Source organism: Saimiri boliviensis, chromosome X, assembly GCF_048565385.1.
Source record: "Saimiri boliviensis isolate mSaiBol1 chromosome X, mSaiBol1.pri, whole genome shotgun sequence".
In the NCBI taxonomy this organism is placed as follows: Eukaryota; Metazoa; Chordata; class Mammalia; order Primates; family Cebidae; genus Saimiri; species Saimiri boliviensis.
This window is the reverse complement of record NC_133470.1, coordinates 82,718,671-82,742,575: the sequence shown is the minus strand read 5'-3', so window position 1 is coordinate 82,742,575 and position 23,905 is coordinate 82,718,671. Positions and strand designations below refer to the sequence as shown.

Here is a 23,905-nt window from a genome sequence, read left to right as displayed (position 1 = left end):
AGCAGCAGTTACAAGTGGGTTTTTAAAGGAAAAAAGGAGAGGCAGTATCTAATTTGTTTACCAAGAATTTACATTAAAATAACATAAGCTATTGACTGGCTATACATTGTTCTTGGTATCACAAATTCCAGGAAAATGAAGAGAATGGGTGAGGCAGCTTGTCAGCCACAAAATGCCTTTAAACAGTTGCCCCTCAGGGAATTGTGTGGGGGGCATGACTAATGTCCCATACTCGTGTCTTCTGGGCCTGATAAATTTTATATACCTCACATAGCTCAGACTGCTCTGAGCTGTTTTTGTTTTCTCATTTCCCCCTTTTGATCAAAATCTTTCTCTTCTGAAAGCATTGATCAGCATTTTAGATGTAAGTGTATCCCATGTCGTTGGGAAGGCTCATTCCCAGATATTCTTGTCCAATGTTGGATGGAAAGAAGTTAAAGGTACTATGGCTTAAAGAACTTAGTGAGGTTTCAGGGCCAAATTGATTGGCAACACACAGGGGCAGAGCAAATTTGGAGGATTCCCCAAACCACCCTCAGGTTTGATAGTTCATTAAAAGGATTTATAGTACTTCATGAATACTATTATACTCACAGTTAATGGATTTTTTTTTTTTTTTTTTTTTGAGGCGGAGTTTTGCTCTTGTTACCCAGGCTGGAGTGCAATGGCGCAATCTCGGCTCACTGCAACCTCCGCCTCCTGGGTTCAGGCAATTCTCCTGCCTCAACCTCCTGAGTAGCTGGGATTACAGGAATGCGCCACCATGCCCAGCTAATGTTTTGTATTTTTAGTAGACACAGGGTTTCACCATGTTGACCAGGATGGTCTCGATCTCTCGACCTCGTGATCCACCTGCCTCGGCCTCCCAAAGTGCTGGGATTACAGGCTTGAGCCACCACACCCGGCACAGTTACGGTTTATTATAGGCAAATTATACATAGTAAGATCAGCCAAGGGAAAAAGTGCGTAGGGTGGAGTTTGGGAAGATACCAAATGTAGAGCTTCTGTTGTCCTCTCCCCATGGCGTCAGGACACATTACTCTCCTGGTATCAACGTGACAACATGTACAGAGCACTGCCCAACAGGGAAACTTACCCAAGCCTTAGTGTTCAGAGTTTTTATTGGGGTTTTATTTATTATGTAGGCGTTATTGACTGACTGCCCTCTGGCTTGATCTCAGTCTCCAGCTCTACTGGATGTGATCCAAAGTCTCCTGAATCACTTATTTTTTTTTTCCTGGGGTGACTTTCCCCTACCCTAAGTCACACTGTTAATATCTAGATAGCAATCTATTAGAAAAGGAAATCAAGGCTGTGCATGGTGGCTCATACCTATAGTCCTAATACTTTGAGAGGCCAAAGCCGAAAGATCTCTAGAATCCAGAAGTTCAAGATGACCCTGGGCAACAAATTGAGACCTTATCTCTACAAAACCAAAAAAAAAAAAAAAAAAAAAAAAAAATAGGCGTGATGGGGTATGCCTGTAGTCCTAGTTACTTGGGAGGCTGAAGATGGAGAATTGCTTGAACCCAGGAATTCAGAGCTGTAGAGAGCTATGATCACACCACTGCACTCCAGCCTGGGTGACAGAGGGGTGACCTCCATTTCAAAAAACAAAAAAGGAAAAATTTTTAAATCCCATTTATGATAGCATCAAAAAGAGTAAAATAGGAATAAATTTAGCCAAGGATATAAAAAATGTGTACAATGAAAACTATGAAACATTGATGAAAGAAATTGAAAAAGACACAAATCAATGGAAAGATAACCCTGTGTTTTTGGATTAGAAGAATCAATATTAAAATGTCCATACTGCCCAAAGCAGTACACAGATTCAACACAATCCCTATTGATATTCCAAGAGCATTTTTCAAAGAATAGGAAAAAAATATTCTGAAATGTGAATGAAACTAGAGGACATTATATTAAGTGAAATATACCAGACACAGATAGATAATACTGTATAATTTCACTTATATATGGAACCAAAAAAAATGTCAAGTTCATAAAAGCAAAGAGTAGAACAGTGGTTGCTGGGGGTGGGAGACATGGAGAGTTGTTCGTTAGCGTCTATGAACTTGCAGTTCTAAGATGAATAAATTCTGGATATCTGACATACAACATGGCAACTGTAGTTAATAATGAATATTTGAAATATGTTATATAAATAGATCTTAAGCATTCTCACCACACACCCAAAAAAGTAACTATGTGAGGTGATATTTTACTTAACTTGATTGTGGTAATCACTTCATGATGTATACATATATCATAATATCACATTGTATACCTTGAATATATACCATTTTTATTTACCAATTATACTTCAAGGCAGAAAAAAATAAAAGTATAGTAGAAATAAAAGCTTGGAGTTCTGAAATGTTACTAAAAGTGTAACATTTGACTTTTTTCAATATTCTTACCACATGGTAGGTAGGGCCTTTTAGTCTGAAGAATCAAGTCTGTCTTAGTTCGGGGATATTTTCTTCGGTTAGTCCCTGGATTATTGATCCGTCTCTTTTGGCTGTATTCTCTCCTGTGACTGCTAATAGGTGCCTAAATCAGTACCAGGCACATAATAAATGTTAAATATCTGTTGGTTGTATAAATTGATCCTGGATTTGCTTGATCAGTTTTCCATGTATCTTGTATCTTTCATAATTTACAACTTAGACATTTTGCCCTGTTTTCAGAGCAAATTTTTTGAGTTGTTAGTGCAGAAGCTGTTTTTGGTCATTTATGTTCTGCATTAAAAAAATTATGCCAGTCATTTTATTGAAATACAGTTTTTTGAATATTATTTAATTTTTCATGTCCTCTGATGACTTTGTTTAAAATTAGTGCAATTGTGTCTTGTTTCTGAGGACACTTATTAGAAGTTTTTTATTAGTTCCATTAAGGACTGTTTGACCCCATTGCTTTTTTTGTCTCCTCACTTTAACCACTGGTTCTTCTCAGAAGACTAATGCATATATTCTATTCAACATACATATTTAGTTCTAGATGTAATCAGTTTTGGTCTGTGCCTCTGGGTGGCATCCTGTGCAGTCTTCTTCAAGTGAAACCCAAAGGCTGGTGCCGCTGTCAGTTGTTCTACCGCAGAGAGTTTGTGGAGAATGTGGTTGGAGAGGAATGTATGGTTAAGGATGTGGATTTTTAAAAACCAGTATGTTGAAGTGTAATATACATAAATACATCAACTGTAAGCATACGACTTGTTGTATTTTCACAAAGTGAACATACCATGTAGAACCAACACCCACATTAAGAACTAGAGTATGAACAGTACCCCAGAAGCTCCCTTCTGCCTTCTTCTCGTCACTACTCCCCTCCAAAGGTGACCACTATCCTGATTTCTCCATATAGATTAATAAAATATGGCAGGAGCTGAGAGTGGTGGCATACACCTATAGCCCCAGCTCCTTAGGAGGCTAAGGTGGGAGTATTGTTTGAGCCCAGGAGGTCGAGACTGCAGTGAGTCGTAATTGTGCCACTGCACTCCAGCTTGGGCAACAGAGCAAGACCCTGTCTCAAAAAATTTATAAATAAATAAAATATAGCAAGTATTCTGTTTATGTCAAGTTTCTATTGCTCAAAATGATGTTTGTGAGATTTATCTTTGACATGTAGATTGTAAATGTGTAAATGTAGTCGTAGATTGTGATTTCTCATTGTATTCCGTGGTATGACTCTCCTACAATTTATTTATGCATTATACAATTGATAGGCATTTGGGTGGTTTCCAGTTTAAGATACGAAAAGTAGTGCTGTCCAAAACATTTTTCTATGTCTTTTGGTGAATTTGTGCATACATTTGTTGGGAACATACCTAGAGTGGAATTGCTGGATTATTAGGGAGTTTTGTTGGTTGGTTGGTTGGTTGGTTGGTTGCCTTTTTGTTTTAAATTCCTTGTGTCCTGGTGGGAATCGTTCAGTAGATATTGAGAAATTGATTATGCAAAAGAAAATGGATAGCAGAAGGAATGAAGTTCTATGGGTTTTGGCTCTCACAAAAGTAAATACATATCTTCCTATGGAAATCAAACAGGTTTTTATGGCTCAAAGTCCCAGAATTATACTGGACAGAATAGGAGAATGTGCTTGCAGTCAGCTGACTTTAAAGGAGCCTTTATTATTGGAAGTATAGAGAGGAAAATGCTTTTCCACTAGAGGGAAGAACCACTTCTGGTGCCCAGCATCATGTATGTCGCTGCATTAGAGAAGAAAAAGAGGGAAGCCTTTCCATTAGGCTTATACTACTTATGATAGACCTGGCAGAGTGTTGCTTTTGGCAACTATTGAGTATAAATGGCCAGTCTCTACTTGTAAAGAGAGATCATTGTACTTCAACAGAATTAATGGAAGTAAAATGCTGTTACTGCAAATCAGTCATGTAGTTAGTGCCAGGGTTAAAACAATTCTTGCTTCTTTTCTAGTCTGTCACCTTCAAAACTACTAGCAGAAATCTTGCCCGAGCCATGTGTATGAAGAACCTCAAGCTCACTATCATCATTATCATCGTATCAATTGTAAGTTTTTGTCCTTTTAGTGTATGGCTTTATTTTTTAGTCTCTCTAAGAAAGTAGGTTCTAGAGTTCTTTCTCAGTGATTAACACTCTGAAATGAGCCACATATGTCTTTTAATAGTGAAACAGATGACCAGGCAGTGGCTTTCCTATGAAGTCACTATGAAATATCTCTACTTAGCCGGGCGCGGTGGCTCAAGCCTGTAATCCCAGCGCTTTGGGAGGCTGAGGCGGGTGGATCACAAGGTCGAGAGATCGAGACCAACCTGGTCAACATGGTGAAACCCCGTCTCTACTAAAAATACAAAAAAAAAATTAGCTGGGCATGGTGGTGCGTGCCTGTAATCCCAGCTACTCAGGAGGCTGAGGCAGGAGAATTGCCTGAACCCAGGAGGCGGAGGTTGCGGTGAGCCGAGATCGCGCCATTGCACCCCAGCCTGGGTAACAAGAGCGAAAACTCCGTCTCAAAAAAAAAAAAAAAAAAAAAAAAAGAAATATCTCTACTTAAACCCCTTCTTCCTATTGAGAATTAGTATATATAAAGAGACACGTAAAACTGACCTCACAGAAATGTAGTTATTTTAAATAAAGACATTTCTGTTTATATGTAATAGGTTTATTGTCATTTTTAAATTAATTGTGTATTTTTAAAGTTTTAATTTCTAATATGGCAAATGCTGATAATTATAATCCCCCTTAAACAAGAACTGTTTGGAGTCCTCAGTAATTTTTGAGTGTGTAAAGAGGTCCTAAACCACAAATTAAAGAACTATGACTAACAGATGGGGGGTGCTTTACTCTGTGTTAGTTCATGGCCGGATAAAGTTGCCTTTCCTCCCCATCATCCAGTCATGTCCAGAAGCCCAGAGTTTACCTCCAAGCAGATACCTCTGACCCTCCTCCTCCTTGACCACAGCTCGAGGGTCCTCTGCCTTAGACAGCTGGATTTATCTAAAAGAGAAGAACAGTTATAAATCTATAGATTTGATACCGGAAGTAATTGTCATGGCCTTGAATGGTTCCTTGCTCAGGCTCTTCTTTCTAATAGCACATTTTAGGCTCCTGAGCTTAGCTTCTTATTATTTGGTCTGGAAATTTAGGTTGATTTGTACAGCTGAATTATTGTTAATTTCAGAATATATTTACTGATTACTTAGTACATGCAGAGCACAGCTCTAAATGCAATATCAATCTTTGCCAAAAGGTATTGTCACCTAACTAGATGAACTTCAGCTGGAAAAATCCTTATATTACAGCTGTGACAAATAGTCAATTTTGTATCAAGTTGGTAAATTTTACATTTGTGGCATATGTATGTGTGAGTGTGTGTGAATATGATGTCAGAAGTTTGGCCTCTTCATTAATAAACAGAATCTACTGTAATCTGCCCCAGCCCTGGCAATATTTATAGTTCCCTACAAGGCACAATGCTTTGCTCACTTTTAGAGTGAAGGGCATGCAATTCATAAATGCATCTTTTTCCAAGCTTGCAATTAATGAAATCAGTCACTTTAAGATCTCAAAAAGTTGTAATTTAAAGCAAAACAAAGCCAGACACAGTGGCTTATGCCTATAATCCCAACACTTTGGGAAGCTGAGGTGGGAGGATTGCTTGAGGCCAGGAGTTTCAAACCAGCCTGGTCAACATAGTGACACCCTATCTCTACAAAAATAATCAAAAAATCAAAATAAAGTGACTAATGTAGTGAACCTAATGTTTAAAATCTATTTTTTGTAATCATATGAACAAGTAGTGACTATTTCATATCATAATTTAAAATTATAATTCTAGAAGTAAAAAGCAAACACATCTGTAATAGCACCAGCATTTTTATGGTGTTACTTGCATCATCTCCTTTTCTTTGATTTGGTCATCGTAATTATTGTATCGTTATCCACTGAAGAGCTTGTAGCAATGTTCTTGCTCAATAAGTGATACAGATGAAAGCCTTCTACTCAGGCTTCTAAAATATTATCATATTAATTAAAAATTATATCATCATATTAATCAAAAATTCATGTGCAAAACCTAAAAATATAGTTAATGAAATCATACTTCGGGAGAATTATGGTTATTTGTGATGTTTTATGACTTGTTACTGGCACATCAGTAAGAGTTGCTCAATGAGCCTTGATTCTGCCGAGTTACCACTGAAGAGCAACAACCCCACTGCTTTCTCTCCCATTGAAGAAAACGCTAGAATTCAAGTGGGTGTGAGTTATACCAAAAAGGACAATTCTAACTACACTTTCTGTCTTGGAGAATACATGATTAGTGTGTTTCATTACTATATAACTTCTTCTCTAATGGAATCAGAAGCATTTCTTAATAAGATTCTACTTTCTTATATATGTTATTTAGAAGAATATGATTCAAGAAAATAAAATTGCCCGCCTCCTCCCTCCAGGTGTTCATCTATATCATTGTCTCACCTCTCTGTGGTGGATTTACATGGCCAAGCTGTGTGAAGAAATAAGAAAGAAAAAGTTAACATTAACTAAGGATATAAGAGAACAAGGAGTTAAAAGCAATCCATGTGACTCAAGCCTTTCACATACTGACAGATGGTATCTGCCAGTCTCTTCAGCCCTCTTCTCACTTTTTAAAATCTTGTTCTATGCCTCCAGGTTTATCTTTGTCTTATCTATCAACCAGTTTATTCCTGTAAACTTCAGATTGAACCATTCATTGCAGCAGTAGCCTTAAAAAGGCTTTTGTTTATTTTTTTTGTTTATTAACTAGTGTCATCTATTTAGAGAAACATTTTTGTTTTTAATTGCACAAAACTGTCGCCACTAGTCTTATGAGCTATCTACTAAAACTATGGAGAAACTTTGTATGTGCACACAAAAGTATTCAAGAGATAGTATTGCTAACATCTCATCTTAATGTCTTCTGTTATTGAGAAGTTTTAGGTGCTTCAAAACAATACAAATGGATGATAGTTGTTATTTGGGGAATTGTAATGATGTTGGTGCTGCTTGCTTCTAAGAACTCAAACAAGTAAAGTATGAAACATTCTTATTTCAGTTAGATGGGGAACATTTTGCTAGCCCATTAGAAGCACACAGAATTATCCTTGTCCCCCTAGTATTCACTTTCAGGAATAAAGTTCAGTGTGCTGATCATTTACAATACAGATAGCTTGATATCTTCTGTTTTCCCATTGCTGTTGATTTGAGAAGATGAAGGTTTAAATATTGTTGAAGGTTGCAGTTTTTTTTTTTTTTTAATATATTCCTTTTTCTTCTGTGAATATTTGGGGCAATTGTGTCACTAATAGAATGTGTAGTAGAGGGGGTGGGGAGGTAAATTCCTCTGACTTGCCAAAGAAAAAGAAGAGAACCACAGTGGATGTACTAGCATTTTAGCTGTGCAAAAGGAGGTAGTGTGGGGGGAAATGTTACCATTCTGGGAAAAGCCCAAACTGAATACGGTCAGCAGTCAACTCCAGGGCTTGGGCTTGACTCCTGTCGAAAAATAGTTTGAGCATTCTTTATGGTTTAATAAATTCTTAAATCTGCCTAGTGTTGATGAATTCTTTTGTGAAACTTTAAAGAGAATAGACAGTATGACAGAACAGTTTAACAACCATTTAACTGCAGTGTAAGAAAATTGGACTGTAATCATACGGCTACTGGCATCTGTTACCTAGTATGTGTTTTCGGTGTGTATCTGAAAGGAAGACATTTTCTACCCTAGATCCAATAGCATTTATTTATCAATAAGTGCCATTAAATTGAAATTATATTACATTTTACACTTTCGCAATGAATGAACAAATTAGTCTGTAGAATCTAGCCACCTGTTTAGCCTAGTCATGTGCCTTGAACATATATGTGTCCCATAATCTCACTCATCGTACCTGTTCTTCCATCCAAACCTTTCAATTCATGCTACCTGATTCACTTATTGGACATGTATCTTAGGCCCACTTGAACTCTTTTCTTGTTTATCTAGCATAGCACAAATGTTTTTCCAGTATTCTTTATCAACACTAATGCCTCTTAATTGCATCAGCATTTCCTATTGGAAAATACATCTGTTCCAGAAAAACATTTGGCATTCCTGAATAATTTCCAAATGTTTTTAATCCAAAGAAAAAGGTTTAAAGCTTATTTCCCTTTCTTATACACACCTGAATAAAATTGATGTGCATGTTTTAGGGATCAATTACCTAACTGTTCCTTGGTCTATTTATGTATAAGAATGCTTTTTAAAGCACATGTCTCATTTTAAATGATGCACAAACTGAGGACATTAATAAAATGTAAGAGTAATACAATGATTTGTTTGTTTTAAAAGTTCTTTCTGGAACCTAATTTCTTCTGATGACATTTGCCGTTGTGTACAGAACAAAAATATTTTACTTATGCTGAAAATATATTAAGAAGTGTTACCTGGAGCCTTTCCATTAAAAAATCAATAGCATAATCTCAGGTGTGTAGAATTTCTTCAAAACCAAAAAACACAAATGAACTTTAAAAATATATAGCCCATACTGAAACCAATGAAAGATTCTGAAATGATGACACAGCCTTCACAACTGTCATCCTGAGCCCATGATTTAGACAGAACTAAAAAAGAACCCGAGAGATTTTCATCCAGTTTAGCACAATTCTGAAAAATCTTTCTATCTAAAGTTAAATGACTGGTTCTGAAAAAGATGACTCAAAGCAAAGGCATAACAGTGGGAGGGAATAATTCATTATAGCAAACAGAGTTAGCTAAAGAGAAATAAAAGAAAAACAGGTAAAAAATACACAAGTCACAAAATAATCATAATTGGGACCTCTGAATGTGAGGTGACTAAAGTCAGGTATAGAATATGTTTTTGTACAGGCTGCAGTAACTTAAAAACAGCCTATTTAAGTTCTCCCAAGGCTCATTCAGGTTTCAACTGAAGTATCCATTCTCTAACAGAGAGAAAGAAGAGATGGTTATTTATTTGGTTGTTATGAATAAAGGAAGAAGTGACACCAGCTATTTCTCTTTACTTCTAACCCTTGGCAAAAAGTCAAATACTGTCACAATCCAAAAGTTTCCTTAATAGTGAATGTGTGTGCCTTTAGATAATGGTTTTTTCTTACTTGACTCTGTTGGTATCTATCTTTTCTGGCCTCAGAATAGACAAAGATATTGGGTTGCTTCCCAGGGTATCTTGATGGAAATGAATATAAACAGTAACAGCAGCGCCCTAGACCCTACAAAAGTATTCTACATTAGAAGCAAGTCTATTTTTTGCAATGCCATTTTCTCAAGTATAATTAACAGGGTAAAGTAGTGGTTACAGTTGGCATGTCTATCAGTGTGAATCCAGTGAAGACAGCAGAGCCAAGATAAGTGCTATGAAAACAAGGAGTTTAATATAGGATTTGAGCTTACACAAATGTATGACAGACTGGGAAGTGAAGGTCTGGAAGGCAGGTACCAGAAGAACAGTCCTGAGTGCTTTCACTTGAGGCGTTGACACAGGTGGACAGGTCAGAGCTTGCTGGAAAACCTGAGAATCCCTGTATGTCTGTGTGCTGATAATGGTTTTACTGTGTCCCCACCCAAATCTCACTTTGAGTTCTAATCCCTATAATCCCCAAATGTTGAGGGAGGGACTCAGTGGGAGGTGATTGGACCATGGGGGCAATTTCCCACATGCTGTCATGCTGTTCTCATGATAGTGAGGGAGTATTTATGAGATCTGATGGTTTTATAAGTGTTTGACGGTTCCTCCTTCACACACTCACTTGTGCCACCTTGTGAAGAAGGTGACTGCTTCCCCTTCCACCAAGATTGTAACTTTCCTGAAAGCCTCCCCAGCCATGTGAAACTGTGAGTCAATTAAACCTCTTTCCTTTATAAACTACCCAATCTTGGGTAGTATCTGTATAGTAGTGTGAGAGCAGACTCATAAAAGCACTTGCCAAAGTTTGTGTGTGAAGAGAGACATACAGAAAGGTTTATGGAAGCCACAGCCTCAGTAGATCTGATGCAGGTACCAAGTAACAGACTTGTAGCCCCACTTGATCAGCATGAATAGCAGTCCACAGAATGAGTTGGATATGGAATGGAGAAGATTGAGGAAAAGCTGGGACACACCAGGCACCTAAGCATCTTTGTGTACCTTGGAGGGTACTGGCCTCCACTTTTGTTCTGCTTTCCAAGTCTCATATAAGTTCATCTCACTGAGAAAAGCTAACCCTAAAACAGTTTAGGGTAAGGGGATTCTGTGAAATTCTCAGCTTCTGGCAAGAGCAATGGTGCCAGGCTAGTATAACCCAGTTTCTCCTAGACTCATTCGTAGGATTGGCTCTACTGCTTTATCAAGACAATTTTGGTAAGTTAAAGCATTCTTCTGGTCAGAATACGCTGTAGAAGATTATTTTGGGTTCATGCTGTTTAATAAACCCAAACAATCTAAATCCAAAATATGCTGTGACTTTTTACATCTCTTTTCCAAAGAGAAGGAAAATCATGACAATATTCTGTATAAGAAAACTAACATGCACAGGCTGACACCGTGATTTTTCTTTTTAAATCTCCATTCCAAGTTTAGAAAAGCACAAAGAAAACTTTAAAAAGTCTCAGAGAATATTAAATTCAAGACTGCAACTTAGACTTTCACTGCTGGCCAAGATGGAGTAACAGAGACGGCATTTACCCACTGGCCTGAAATAACACCCCAGACAGACAAAGAAGCAACAATTTTCAAGACACTGGACACTAGGCAAAAAAGGACAGCGATATTTCAAAGAGTTGAATTCTACAATTGTACCAACTTATTCTGTTGAGAGAGTATCTAGGTCATAATACAATGAAGAGGAACCCAGGCAGAGCCTGGCAGATTCCCTGGGTTGAGACATGACCTGTGATTTCCAAGGAGATCAAGACAGATGTCTTTGCAGGATAGAGTACTGGAGAGGAGAGAGCTACACAGAAAGGACGTTAGATCTGAGGAAACTAGTTATTGGCAGGGAGAGAACCACCCAAAAAAAGATTAGAGGGAAGAGTTTCCTGCACTCACACAGGACCAGAAGTAGTGTCTGTATATGCATTCAAAACTTCATGATTCACAGAGTATTTGATAGAGTTTCCAGAAATGTCTTACCTCAGTAGTAGAGAATAAATAGCCCTAGGCCAGAGCTTCTCAACCTTGGCACTTTGACATCTGGAGCCAGATATTTTTTGTCATGTGGGGCTGTCCTGTGCATTGTGTTACAGTATTTTGCCAGCATCCCTGGCCATCAATCTACTAGATGCCAGTGCACTGTCTTCCCAGTTTTGACAACCAAAAATGTCCTGAACGTTTTCACAAAATTGGGAGGACAAAATTGCCCCTGATTGAGAACCACTGCTCTAGGCTAAACACAGCTGTCATCCAGCTTGATAAATTTTAAAAGTAAGACCTGAGAGGATCAAACTCCAGGTAACTTTATGGAAATACAACACAGCACACAAATTAAAACTCACTGGGAAGTGCAACCGAATTTGAATTCAGGGTTAAGAAACTCACTCAAAACTGCACAACTATATAGAAGCTAAACAACCTGCTCCTGAATGACTACTGGATAAATAATGAAATGAAGGCAGAAATAAAGATGTTCTTTGAAACCAATGAGAACGAAGACACAACATACCAGAATCTCTAGAACACACTTAAAGCAGTGTCTAGAGGGAAATTTATAGCATTGAATGCCCACCAGAGAAGCGAGGAAGGATATAAAATCAACACCCTAACGTCCTGATGAAAAGAACTAGAGGAACAAGATCAAACAAATTCAAAAGCTAGCAGAAGGCAAGAAATAACTAAGATCAAAGCAGAACTGAAAGAGAGAGAGACCAAAAAAAAAGCCTTCAAAAAAAAAAAATCAGTAAATCCAGGAGCTGGTTTTTTAAAAAGATCAACAAAATAGGCCAATAGCCAGACTAATAAGAAAATAGAGAAGACTAAAATAGATGCAATTGAAAAATGATAAAGGGGATATCACCACCGATCCCACAGAAATACAAACTACCATCAGAGATTACTACAAACACCTCTCTGAAAATAAACCAGTAATTCTAGAAGAAATGGATAAATTCCTGAATACTTACACCCTCCCAAGACTAAACCAGGAAGAAGTTGAATTCCTGAATAGACCAATAACAAGGTCTGAAGTTGAGGCAATAATTAATAGCCTACCAACCAGAGAAAGTCCAGGACCAGACAGGTTCACAGCCAAATTCTACCAGATGTACAAAGAAGAGCTGATACCATTCCTTCTGGAACTATTCCAAACAATACCAAAAGAGGGAATCCTCCATAACTCATTTTATGAAACCAACATCATCCTGGTAACAAAACCTGGCAGAGACACAACTAAAAAACAAATTTCAGGCCAATATCCATGATGAACATTGATGCAAAAATCTTCAATAAAATACTGGCAAACCAAATCCAACAGCACATCAAAAATCACAATCAAGTTGGCTTCACCCCAGGGATGCATGGCTGGTTCAACATCCACAAATCTATAAACGTAATCTATCATATAAACAGAGCCAAAGACAAAACCACATGATTATCTCAATAGATGCAGAGAAGCCCTTTGACAAAATTCACCAGCCTTTATGCTAAAAAGGAATTGATGGAACGTATCTGAAAATAATAAGAGGTATTTATGACAATCCCACAGCCAATATCATAGTGAATGGGCAAAAACTGGCTAGGGCCATCAGGCAAGAGAAAGAAATAAAGACTATTTGAATAGGAAGAGACGGTGTCAAGTTGTCCCTGTCTGCAGATGACATGATTGTATATTTAGAAAACCTCATCATCTCAGCCAAAAATCTCCGTAAGCTGGTAAGCAGCTTCAGCAAAGTCTCAGGATACAAAATCAATGTGCAAAAATCACAGGCATTCCTATACACCAATAATAGAGAGCCAAATCATGAGTGAACTCCCATTCACAGTAGCTACAAAGAGAATAAAATACCTAGGAATACAACTAACAAGGGATGTGAAGGACCTCTTCAAGGAGAACTACAAACCACTGCTCAAGGAAATAAGAGAGGACACAAACAGAAAAACATTTCATGCTCATGGTTAGGAAGAATCAATATTGTGAAAATGACCATACTGCCCAAAGTAATTTATACATTCAATGCTATCCCCATCAAGCTACCAATGACTTTCTTCACAGAACTGAAAAAAAAAAAAAAAAAAAAAAAAAACCTAAACTTCATATGGAACCAAAACAGAGCCCACATAGCCAAGACAATCCTACGCAAAAAAAAAAAAAAAAAAAAGCTGGAGGCATCACGCTACCTGACTTCAAGCTATATTATAAGGCTACCGTAATCAAAACAGCATGGTACTGGTACCGAAACAGAGATATAGACCAATGGAAGAGAACAGGGCCTCAGAGAAAACGCCACACAACTACAACTATCTGATCTTTGACAAACCTGACAAAAACAAGGATTAGGGAAAGGATTCCCTATTTAATAAATGGTGTTGGGAAAACTGGCTAGCCATATGCAGAAAGCTGAAACTGGATCCCTTTCTTACATCTTATACAATAATTAACTCTAGATGGATTAAGAATTTAAACATGAGGCCTAACACCATAAAAACTCTAGAAGAAAACCTAGGCAATACCATTCAGGACATAGGCATGGGCAAGGACTTCATGACTAAAACACCAAAAGCATTGGCAACAAAAGCCAAAATAGAAAATGGGATCTAATTAAACTTAAGAGCTTCTGCACAGCAAAAAAAACTATCAATACAGTGAGCCAGCAACCAACAGAATGGGAAAAAATTTTGCGATCTACCCATCTGACAAAGGGCTAACATCCAGAATCTATGGAGAACTTAAATTTACAAGAAAAAAAAAACCCATCCAAAAGTGGGCAAAGGATATGAACAGACATGTTTCAAAAGGAGACATTTATGCAGCCAACAAACATATGAAAAAAAGGTCATAATCACAGGTCATTAGAGAAATGCAAATCAAAACCACATTGAGATACCACCTCACGCCAGTTAGAATGGTGATCATTAAAGAAATCAGGAGACAACAGATGCTGGAGAGGATATGGAGAAATAGGAACACTTTTACACTGTTGGTGGGAGTATATATTAATTCAACCATTGTGGAAGACAGTGTGGTGATTCCTCAAGGATCTAGAAATAGAAATATCATTTGACCCAGCAATCCCATTACTGGGTATATACCCAAGGGAATATAAATCATTCTATTATAAAGACACATGCACACATATGTTTATTGTGGCACTGTTCACAATAGCAAAGACTTGGAACCAACCCAAATGCCCATCAATGATAGACTAGATAAAGAAAATGTGGCACATATACACCATGAAATACTACACAGCCATAAAAATGATGAAGTCATGTCCTTTGCAGGGAAATGGATGAAACTAGAAACTATCATTCTTAGCAAACTAACAAGAACAGAAAACCAAACACAGCATCTTCTCATAAGTTGGTGTTGAACAATGAGAACACACGGACACAGGGAGGGGAATATCACACACTGGGGCCTGGGGATGTGGGGGGGTAGGGGAGGAATAGCAGGGGTGGGGAGATTGGGGAGGGATAGCATTACGAGAAATACCTAATGTAGATGACGGCACAATGGATGCAGCAAGACACCGCTATGGCACGTGTATACCTGCGTTAACAAACCTGCACAATCTGCACATGTACCCCAAAACTTAAAGTATAATAAATTAAAAAAAAAAAAAACTCACCATGTCAGGCAGCAAATCAAAAATTACCAATCACACAAAGAAGCAGGAAAATATGACCAATGATAAAGAAGAAAAACGTATCCATTCAAATAAATGGAGAACTGACATGTTAGCAAAGACATAGAAACAGCTATTAACATTGTATTCCATATGTTCTAAAAGGTAAACAGAAACATGGAATAAAAAGGTCCATTTAATTCCTAGAGATTAAGACTAGGATTTCTGAGATGTAAAATATACAGGATTGAGTTAATGACCTAGTAGACATTGCAGAAGTAGAAATTACTGACCTTGAAGACTAAGCAGTAGAAACTCTCCAAATGAAATACATCAATTAAAAGATAAAGTGTTAAATGTCAACACGTATTTTTAGAAAGAGTCAACTCTTATCTTTAAGAAACTCACTTTAACTGTTAATATACAAATAGGCTCAAAGTAAATCCATGGGAGGGAAAATATAGCATGCAGACAGTAATAAAGAGAAAACTGCAGTAGATGTCAGAGCAAAGGATATTGCCAGGGATAGAGAAGATTCTTTCCTTTTTGTTTTTTTGAGACGGAATCTCACTCTGTCACCCAGGCTGGAGTGCAGTGGCACGATCTCGGCTCACTGCAACTTCTGCCTCACTGTTTCAAGCAATTCTTTTGCCTCAGTCTCCCAAGTAGCTGGGATTACAGGCACACACCACCACACCTGGCTAAATTTTTTTGTGTTTTTAGTAGAGACAGTGTTTAACCATATTGGCCAGGCTGGTTTGAAGGCCTGACCTCATGATTTGCCCGCCTCGGCCTCCCAAAATGCTGGGATTACAGGTGTGATCCACTGTGCCCGGTGAGAAGATTGTTTCATAATGATAAATGAGTAAATTCATCAGGTGTCAGGGTTTTTAGGGTTTAAAGTTGGGGATTAGGATTAGCAGTTGAGAATCTAGGAGTTAAGTTTTGGGCTTCCTCTGGAGTCTACATGGTGTCAGAAGAAAAAGAAATGAAATACTTCAGGCTTGGCGGTACTTCAGATTCTGATCTTCAGTCTGCCTGTTAACACACATTTTTAGTCTTCGAATCAGCTGCTCCATACATTCTAGGATTTATAGTTGTGGGAGAGACAAGATGCTTTCTCCATCTTGCCCAGAACTTGAACCCCAGTGCAAAATAATCCTAACCTCAAAACTCAGTGCTGTAAAACAATTTTAGTGTTTTATTTCCTAAGGTTCAGGTTCAGGTGTCAGGTTTGGGATTGGGAAATTTAGTTCAGGTTAGGGTTCGAGTTAAGCTTGAGCATCTGTTTTAGAATTAGTACCGACATCAGGGATTGGGTTGGGATTATTGTTGGGGTTTGGATTCATGCTCGGATTGAAGGTTTTTATTTGTTTGTTTGTTTTTAGATGGAGTCTTGCTCTGTTGCCCAGGCTGGAGTGCAGTGGCATGATCTTGGCTCACCACAACCTCCACCTCCCGGATTCAAGCACTTCTGTCTCAACCTCACGCACCACCATTCCCAGCTAATTTTTGTATTTTTAGTGGAGATGGGGTATCACCATCTTGGCCAGGCTGGCCTCGAACTCCTGACCTCAAGTGATCCACCCACCTTGACCTTCCAAAGTGCTGGGGTTATAGACATGAGCCACCGCACCCAGCCAGATTAAAGGTTTTGAATTGGAATCAAGTTCAAATTTAGGATTGAAGTCATAGTCAGGGTATAGGTTAGGTTTAGGATTGGTTGGGTTACAGGCATGGGTTCAGGTTTAGGGGTTTTGGTAAGATTCTGGCTCAGGTTTGAGTTTAGGCCTGGAGTGTAGGGGTTCCATTTCAGGTTAAGACTCTAGCTCAGTTTTATGGCTTAAGAATTTGGGTTCAAGTCTGGGTTAGATTTTGAGTTTGGAATTAAAGTTTATATTTATGGTTAGAGTTTACGGTATAAGGTTTGGGTTAGGGTTAGTGTGGATGTTGAGACTGAGTTTTGGGCTTAATTTGAAATTTGGTTTGGGCTCAGGCTTGTACTCTGACTTGAATTTGATTTTAGGGTTTATGGATGCACACTTGCATTCTGGTTCAGGTTCAGAGTTTGGATTTGTATTTGGGTTTAGGATTTGGGGTTGGGTGAAGGGACATGATTGAAATGAGGTTTGGTTCTGGGCTAGAGCTGAGGCTGGGATTTCAGGTTGGGGTTTGGTTCAGTTTGAGGTCTGCGTTGAAGCTCAGGCTCTGAATCCAGTTCATGATGGGGCTCTGACCAGACAGAGCTCAGTTTGGGCTAGAGCTTGGGCTCTGACTGAGATCGAGGTTAGGGCAGAGGCTTAGGATGGAGCTAGGTGCAGGATAGTTCTCCAGATATCCTTGGACCATCCCAGTTCTCCTCTTTTCTCATAATTCTCAAGAATAATTGTAAAATGTCTGGGACTGCAACACCCTGAGATAAGAAGAACCAATTGGAACAGCCCAGGCTCTGTTCCAGTGCCCCTCACCCAGAACAGGATGTCATACAACGCTTTAAACAAGTAGTTCCTGTACTCCCCGGGTATAAACTCCAGAGCAGACAGCTTTCCAGGATCCTTCAGTTGCAGTGCAAGTGAGGCATACACAGGCAGGACTCTATCTATTTGTCCTGAGCAGCTTTCCTGAGCCTTGGGGGACTGGCTCACAGTAAATCCTAGGCTTCTGTTTTCCCTTGCTGCCTATTTATAATTAATAAATTTGCTTCATATAACTTGTGTCACCAGACCCAGACAAGCTGGTAAGCAGTGCACAGTGAACCTGCTTTATACTAGCTTATGGCGTGGGCTGAAAATGGTAATAGGATTGGGATTAGCTGGGTTTGGATTCTAGTTCAGGTTCAGATTTGGATTTAGGGTTTTCATGTTCAGGTTCAGGCGCTGACTTGGGTTTGGAGTTTAGTGGTTTGGGTTCAATGATCAGTTCTGAATGCAGATTTACAATTTAGGGTTTGGGTTCAGGATTATGATTCAGGTTTGAAGTCAGTGCTGGAGTGATTCACATTTGGGCGTGAGCTCTCACTCATGTAAGTTTTAAATGTTATGCCTGTGGTTTCACTGTCATTCAGTATCAGAGTTCAAGTGCAAATTTGATTGGAGTTTGGTTTCAGATTACAGTTAGTGTCAGGGTTGAGTTCAGGGTTTAAGTTGTGGTTTCAGTTTAAGTTTAGATTGGATTTGGTTTCAGTTTAAGTTTAGATTGGATTTATAGTTTGGGCATGGGCTTGGACTCAGACTCTGGCAATAGTTTTATGTTTAGGGATTTAGGCTTGGGTACGAATTCAGGTTAGAATCTCTATTTGGCTGCAGGTCAGACTCAGGGCATGGGTCAGGTATTGGGTATATGATTGGAATGGAGCTCCAGGTTTGGGTGTAGTCCTGTTTGGATGCAGGGGTTCACTTTGGTTCAAGTTTGGATCTAGGGGTCTGGGCTGAGAACAATTTTGGTTCTAATTTATGGTTGTGTCTGGGTTTAGAATGTGGTTCAGCTTGGAGTTTTGGGCTTAGGTTTGGGCTAGTGCTCTACTTAGACTGGAGTTGGTGCCGTGGATGGGGATGGGGTTTGGGCTGGTGTTGAGGCTGGGTTTGAGTTTGGGACCATGGGAAAGGTTGAAGTTGAGGTTAGCGTTGGGATCAGGATTTGGGTAAAGGATCAAGTCCAGGTTTGGAATAAAGTCATGATATGATCCCTCTTCCTGGGTCTAGCCTCAGTCCTGGTTTCAGGGTTTGGGTTTTGAATTCAGGTTAGTGGTCAGGTGCAGTGTTCTAGTTATGTTTGCAGTTTGAGTTTAGGGTTAGAGTACCAGTTTGAGTTTGGGTTCATGCTTAGGCCTTTTGGGGGCCTTTTGAGATCAGGTGTAGCTCGTGCATAGGGTTGAGGTTTTGGTTTGGTTTTAGGATTCAGGCTTGGACTGGAGTGTAGTTAGGTTCCAGTTAGGTTCAGGATTTAGGAGTTCAATTTTAGTTTCAGGTTCAGAGTTTGGATTGCAGTTCACATTCATGCCCAGACTTGGTCTCTGACTCCATTTCAATATTATGGCTAAGGGCTTTGGATTAGGATTTTGACTGGGGTTCAGGTTTTATCTTTAAGTTTGAGTTAGGCTTTAATGTTTAGAGTTTGAACAAGTTATACTTTAATTTCAGAGTTTGGATTTAGGTCATATTTCATGTTTAGGACTTTAGTTTGGTGTAGTTGTGGTTGGGAACAGGGTTTGGAACACAGGCAGGTTTGGTCCCAGGTTGAAGTCAGCATTGTGGTTGGGATTCAGGTTGTTGTTTGGTTCAGAATGGGTTCTGGGATTTGGCTTTGGCTCAAGCTCAGGCTTATCTCTAGCTTGGAGGCTGAAGCTCTGACTAGTGCTGGGGCTGAGGTTGATGTCAAGTGTGGATGTGGGGTGTGAGGGTTAGGTTTGGGGTTGGGGTCAGGATTTGAATTGGGTTTGTTATGATGCTCAGGCTTGAGTTCTGACTTGGCTTGGTTTTAGGGTTTAGGGATTCCAGCTTGGGTTCAGGCTTTAGAAATTTGAGTTCAGTTCTAGTTCAGGTTTGTAGTTGGGGACAGAGTTTGAGTCAGGATCGATTTAGGAATTGGGGTAAGGGTTTGGACTCAGTCCTCAGGCTAGGGCTTGGCATGGACTGGAGCTGGGGCTGGGACTTGGCCTGTTCTGTGAATGGACTGGGGCTAAGGCTTAGCCTGGATTGGGGATAGGGTTCAGGTTGTGAGTAGGGTCTTGTTTCTGATTGTGGTTGGATTAGGGTTGTGGTTGAGGGCAAAGTTTGGGGTTGGAATTCCAGCAGGAATATTGATCAGGATTCAGCTCAAGCTGTGATTCAGGCTTGGTTTTGTTCAAGTTTAGAGTTTGGCTCCTGGTTCATGTTTAGGATTAAGTTTTAGGGTTAAAGTTCAGGTTCAGATTCTGGTTGAGAGTTTGCCTTTGGATTTGAGTTGGCTTTATAGTTTAAGGTTCATGTTTGTGTTCTTTTCTGGATTTGTCTTTAGGGTTTAGATGTGAGGTCTGAGTAGGAGTCAAGTACGATTTTAAAGTTTAGGGTTGGTCTTGTGATCAGGGTTGTTTTTGTTGTAATGTCTAGGTTCATGCTCAGATTTATGCCAGGGCTGAGGCTAGGGCTTGGCTTGGGTTCAGTTAGGGTTAGGGTTTGGGTGCTGGTTTTGACTGAAACTTGGGCTAGAATTGAGTTGGGGCTGCTTTGGATTATTGTGACTATGTCCTGGAACCCCAAATTCAAACTCATGTACCCAATGCACAGCTGAGGCCAAACACTGAGACACCAGTTCTTGGAGACAGAGAAAGGTTTATTAGATTTTGCCAAAGCAAGAAGACGAGAGAACAAGATCTGTCAAATCTGCCTTAACAAAAAGATGCAACAAGGAGTTTTTATGCAGCTAGGGAATAAGGGAGGGGGTGTTCCAGAAAACTGAAGGGTAAGTCTATGTTTCTTCAATCTCAGGTAACACGAACAACCAGACTTCTGGGCATCAGCAGCTGGTCCCAAAGTCCTTCTAAACATCCGTTCTGTCTGCCATTTTTTTTTTTTTTTTTTTGGTGGCCCTGAAGTTATCTCCTCCTGCTTGACAAAGAAGTAATGTTGTACTGAACCGAGCATAGAGAGTCAACACCAAGACAAAAGTATGCCAAATTGCAGGGTTTATTGTTGCTGACGGCCACAGAGGACTCACATCTCTCCAACCCGTGGCCGGGGAAAAGGAGGATGCTAATACTTTTTATACCCGAAAAGCCACCTTGGGAGTGGAGGTGATAGTGTGGGGTGGGGGGTAGAGGTGAAAGTATTCAGACGTTCTGAGGGCCAGGGGATTCCATAAATCACTTCCCGGGCAGGGAGGAGGGTATGGGTCTCCAGACATTCTGAGGGCTAGAAGACTTGTCACTTCAATTGTTACCTAAGTAGCTTACGGAAGTCAAGATAAGCGTTAGTTTGCACATTGTCTGAGTTAAGGTAGAAATAACATATCTTAGTCACTTATTACAAGCTGCAGGAGCCAGGATGGAATTAGATGGGGATGCTTATTCTTCTTATTGCCGGTAAGCAAAGACTAGTAACTCTGGCAGTTACTGATAAGCGGCTTTACCTTTTGCATTTTGCAAAGTAAACTAGCAGTTGCATTTACAGAGGCCAAGTCCCGCCGTTATTGTGAGGAAAATGGGGCAGCCTTTACAACTTATTTTAAAAATAGCTTTTTCCTTTATAAAATGGCATTGCTCAGGTTCTAACTTTAGGCTAGCTGTGCTACAGTAATATGTCAGCAGTTTATAATTAGACTGTGGAAACAAGAAATAATGGGCAGAAAAGTGAATAGTTAACATGTGTAAGCAATAGTCTGATCAGAATTTTCATTATTTCAATCACTAGAATGCTGGGATGCTGAAATCTCAAGGGGCCTGATTACAGTTGGATTAGGGTGGCATGAGGTCAAACTTGGGAAGAGCATTGGCCTTGATATGGACTTGTGTTCTGGTTCAGGCTTGGGCTCTGACGTTGGCTTGGTTTTAGGGTTCAAATGTTCAGATTCAGGTTCTGACTTATATTCAGTGTTTGACTTTTAGTTGGGATTTGGTATTAGAGTTAGTATTAGGATGGGCTTGGGGTTTGGCTTGTTTGTCAAGTCGAGGTTAGAATTGGGGTTCTAGGGCTTAGTTTTAGGGTTTAGGGCTTCAAGTACATTTTCTGGTTCACATGTAAGTGTAATGTTCTGGGATTTTGATGGGGTTCACGTTTGGATTTGATTGGGGCTCGTGTTTGGGCTTGAACTTGGTCTCTTACTTATGCTCAGTTTCAATGCAGAGGGGAGTTAGTGTGCTTGTTCAGGTTTAGTGTTTCAGATGCCAGAGCCAAGATCACAGTGGTAGGGGGCAGATTTAGCCCAGAGTAGGGCAGACGTCAGAGCACAGGGGGCAAGAGTCCTGAGCTTAAAGGCTGGTGCTGCCCTGGAGTTACAGGAAAGAGCCTGGACCCATGTGGCAAAGTTGTGGAAACAAAAGGCTGAGCCACATGAGCATAGGCAAAGGCCTGAGCTTCAGGCCCAGAATGAGGAGTTTCATCCTTAGATGGAGGAGCAGTGGGTGAAGCTGGGAGCAAAAGAAGGAGCCATTCCCCCAGAGAGCAGAGCCACAGGCCCAGATGTCATTTTTATGGTTAAGGGCTTGATTTTGGGTTAGTTTGGGATTAGTGTTTGTGGTTAAGATTAGGGGTACAGTAATGATTGTAATTGGAGTTAGGGCTGGGTTTGGATTTGAGTTTGGGGCAAGGTATGGTCCAGGTGACTGGGTTTGGGTCCTGACTTAAGCTTGGTTTTAAAGTCTAGGAGTTTGTACTAGGGTTTTATTCAGCTTCAATGTTTGGCTTCAGGTTTAACTTGGGTTTAGAGCTTAGGTTTTGGGTCAGGTTACATTTGTTTTAAAGTTTGAGTTTGTGTTCAATTCTGGTTAAGGATTTTGGATTTGTATAGGGGTCAGGGGTCAGGTCATAATGTGTTTGGAATTCAGAGTTTGGGTTTGGGTTCAAGTTTGTGGTCAAGGTTTATGGTAAGGGTTAGGGTTGGAATTGGAGTTGGAATTTCATTCAGATTTGGATTACAGTTTATGTCCTGGCCTATGCATAGGCTCTGACTGAAGCTTGACTTCCGAGTTTAGGAGTTTGAATCAGGATTTTGGTTCATGTTCATAGTTCACCTTCTGGTTCAAGTTCAGGTTGAACCTTGGTGTTATGGTTGGGATCAGTTTTGGTGTCAGTGTCTGATTGGAATCTGGTTGGGGTTTGGGATTAGACTCTGACTTGGGCTGGGTTTTTAGGGTATAGGACTTTGGCCTCAATTGGGTTAGGGTTTAGTGTTTAGGACTAGGGTTCAGATGTGGACAGGATTTGTGGTTTTGTATTCGAGTCAAGGTTATGATTGACAAATAGGTCGCATGAAGAGTTTAGGATTGTGGTTGGGACTTGGGCTTAGGCTCAGGATAGGTTTTAGAGGTTACAGTTGGATCCTAGTTTACATTTGGATTAAGTGTCAAGATTTCTGGATTTGGGTTCAGGTACGGGAATGGTTTTGTAACAGTGAAACAGAAAAAAATAAAAATAAAAATAATGTAACTAATCCTATTTTTGTTTAAGGGGCCTTTACGCATTCCAGCCCATAGGCTAGGATAATTTTAGAGCACTGAGATAATACGGAAAAACAGCAATCACGTAGCTTTTAAAAGGAACTCTGGAATTAAAGAAAACGCATGTAAACAACTAACTGTTTTGTTAAAGATATATAGGAGCATTTTGACCTGACCAAGGACTAAGAATTTCCCAAACTCCTTGGGCCCTCACTGGCACCCAGATACCTGAAGTTGTTGGGCCCTTCTGGATCCCAACTCTTTCCTCTACCCCTTGTCTTTAACATAAAAGGAACCTAAAATTTGTGGTGACTTGAGATGGTACTTTAGGATGTTAGCATGTCATCTTCTAGGTTTGCTGGCTTTCTTAATAAACCTGCTTTTCCTCTCACCAACTCCTGTATCTTGAGTTTTGTCTCAAGTAGCAAGCAGCTGAACTTGGGGTCAGTTATAATTTCATGGTACAGGCTAAAATTCTGGTTTAGGACTTATGGTAGG

General features: G+C 39.6%; 1 protein-coding gene across 4 annotated transcripts in view; it reads left to right on the top strand.

Moving 5' to 3' along the window:
• VAMP7 (vesicle associated membrane protein 7) overlaps window positions 1–23,905 on the top strand; it is an 89,393-nt gene that overhangs the window by 55,437 nt on the left and 10,051 nt on the right. For 2 of the 4 annotated variants that reach the window (XM_074391817.1, XM_074391816.1), the window contains 2 exons: window positions 4,437–4,529; window positions 16,665–23,798. In XM_074391817.1, the coding sequence (XP_074247918.1) occupies window positions 4,437–4,529; window positions 16,665–16,925 (354 nt within the window). In that variant the 3' untranslated portion in view covers window positions 16,926–23,798. Of the gene's footprint in view, window positions 1–4,436; window positions 4,530–6,934; window positions 8,813–16,664; window positions 23,799–23,905 lie in introns of those variants that run through there. The other 2 variants (XM_039464114.2, XM_074391818.1) reach the window with 2 other exon arrangements.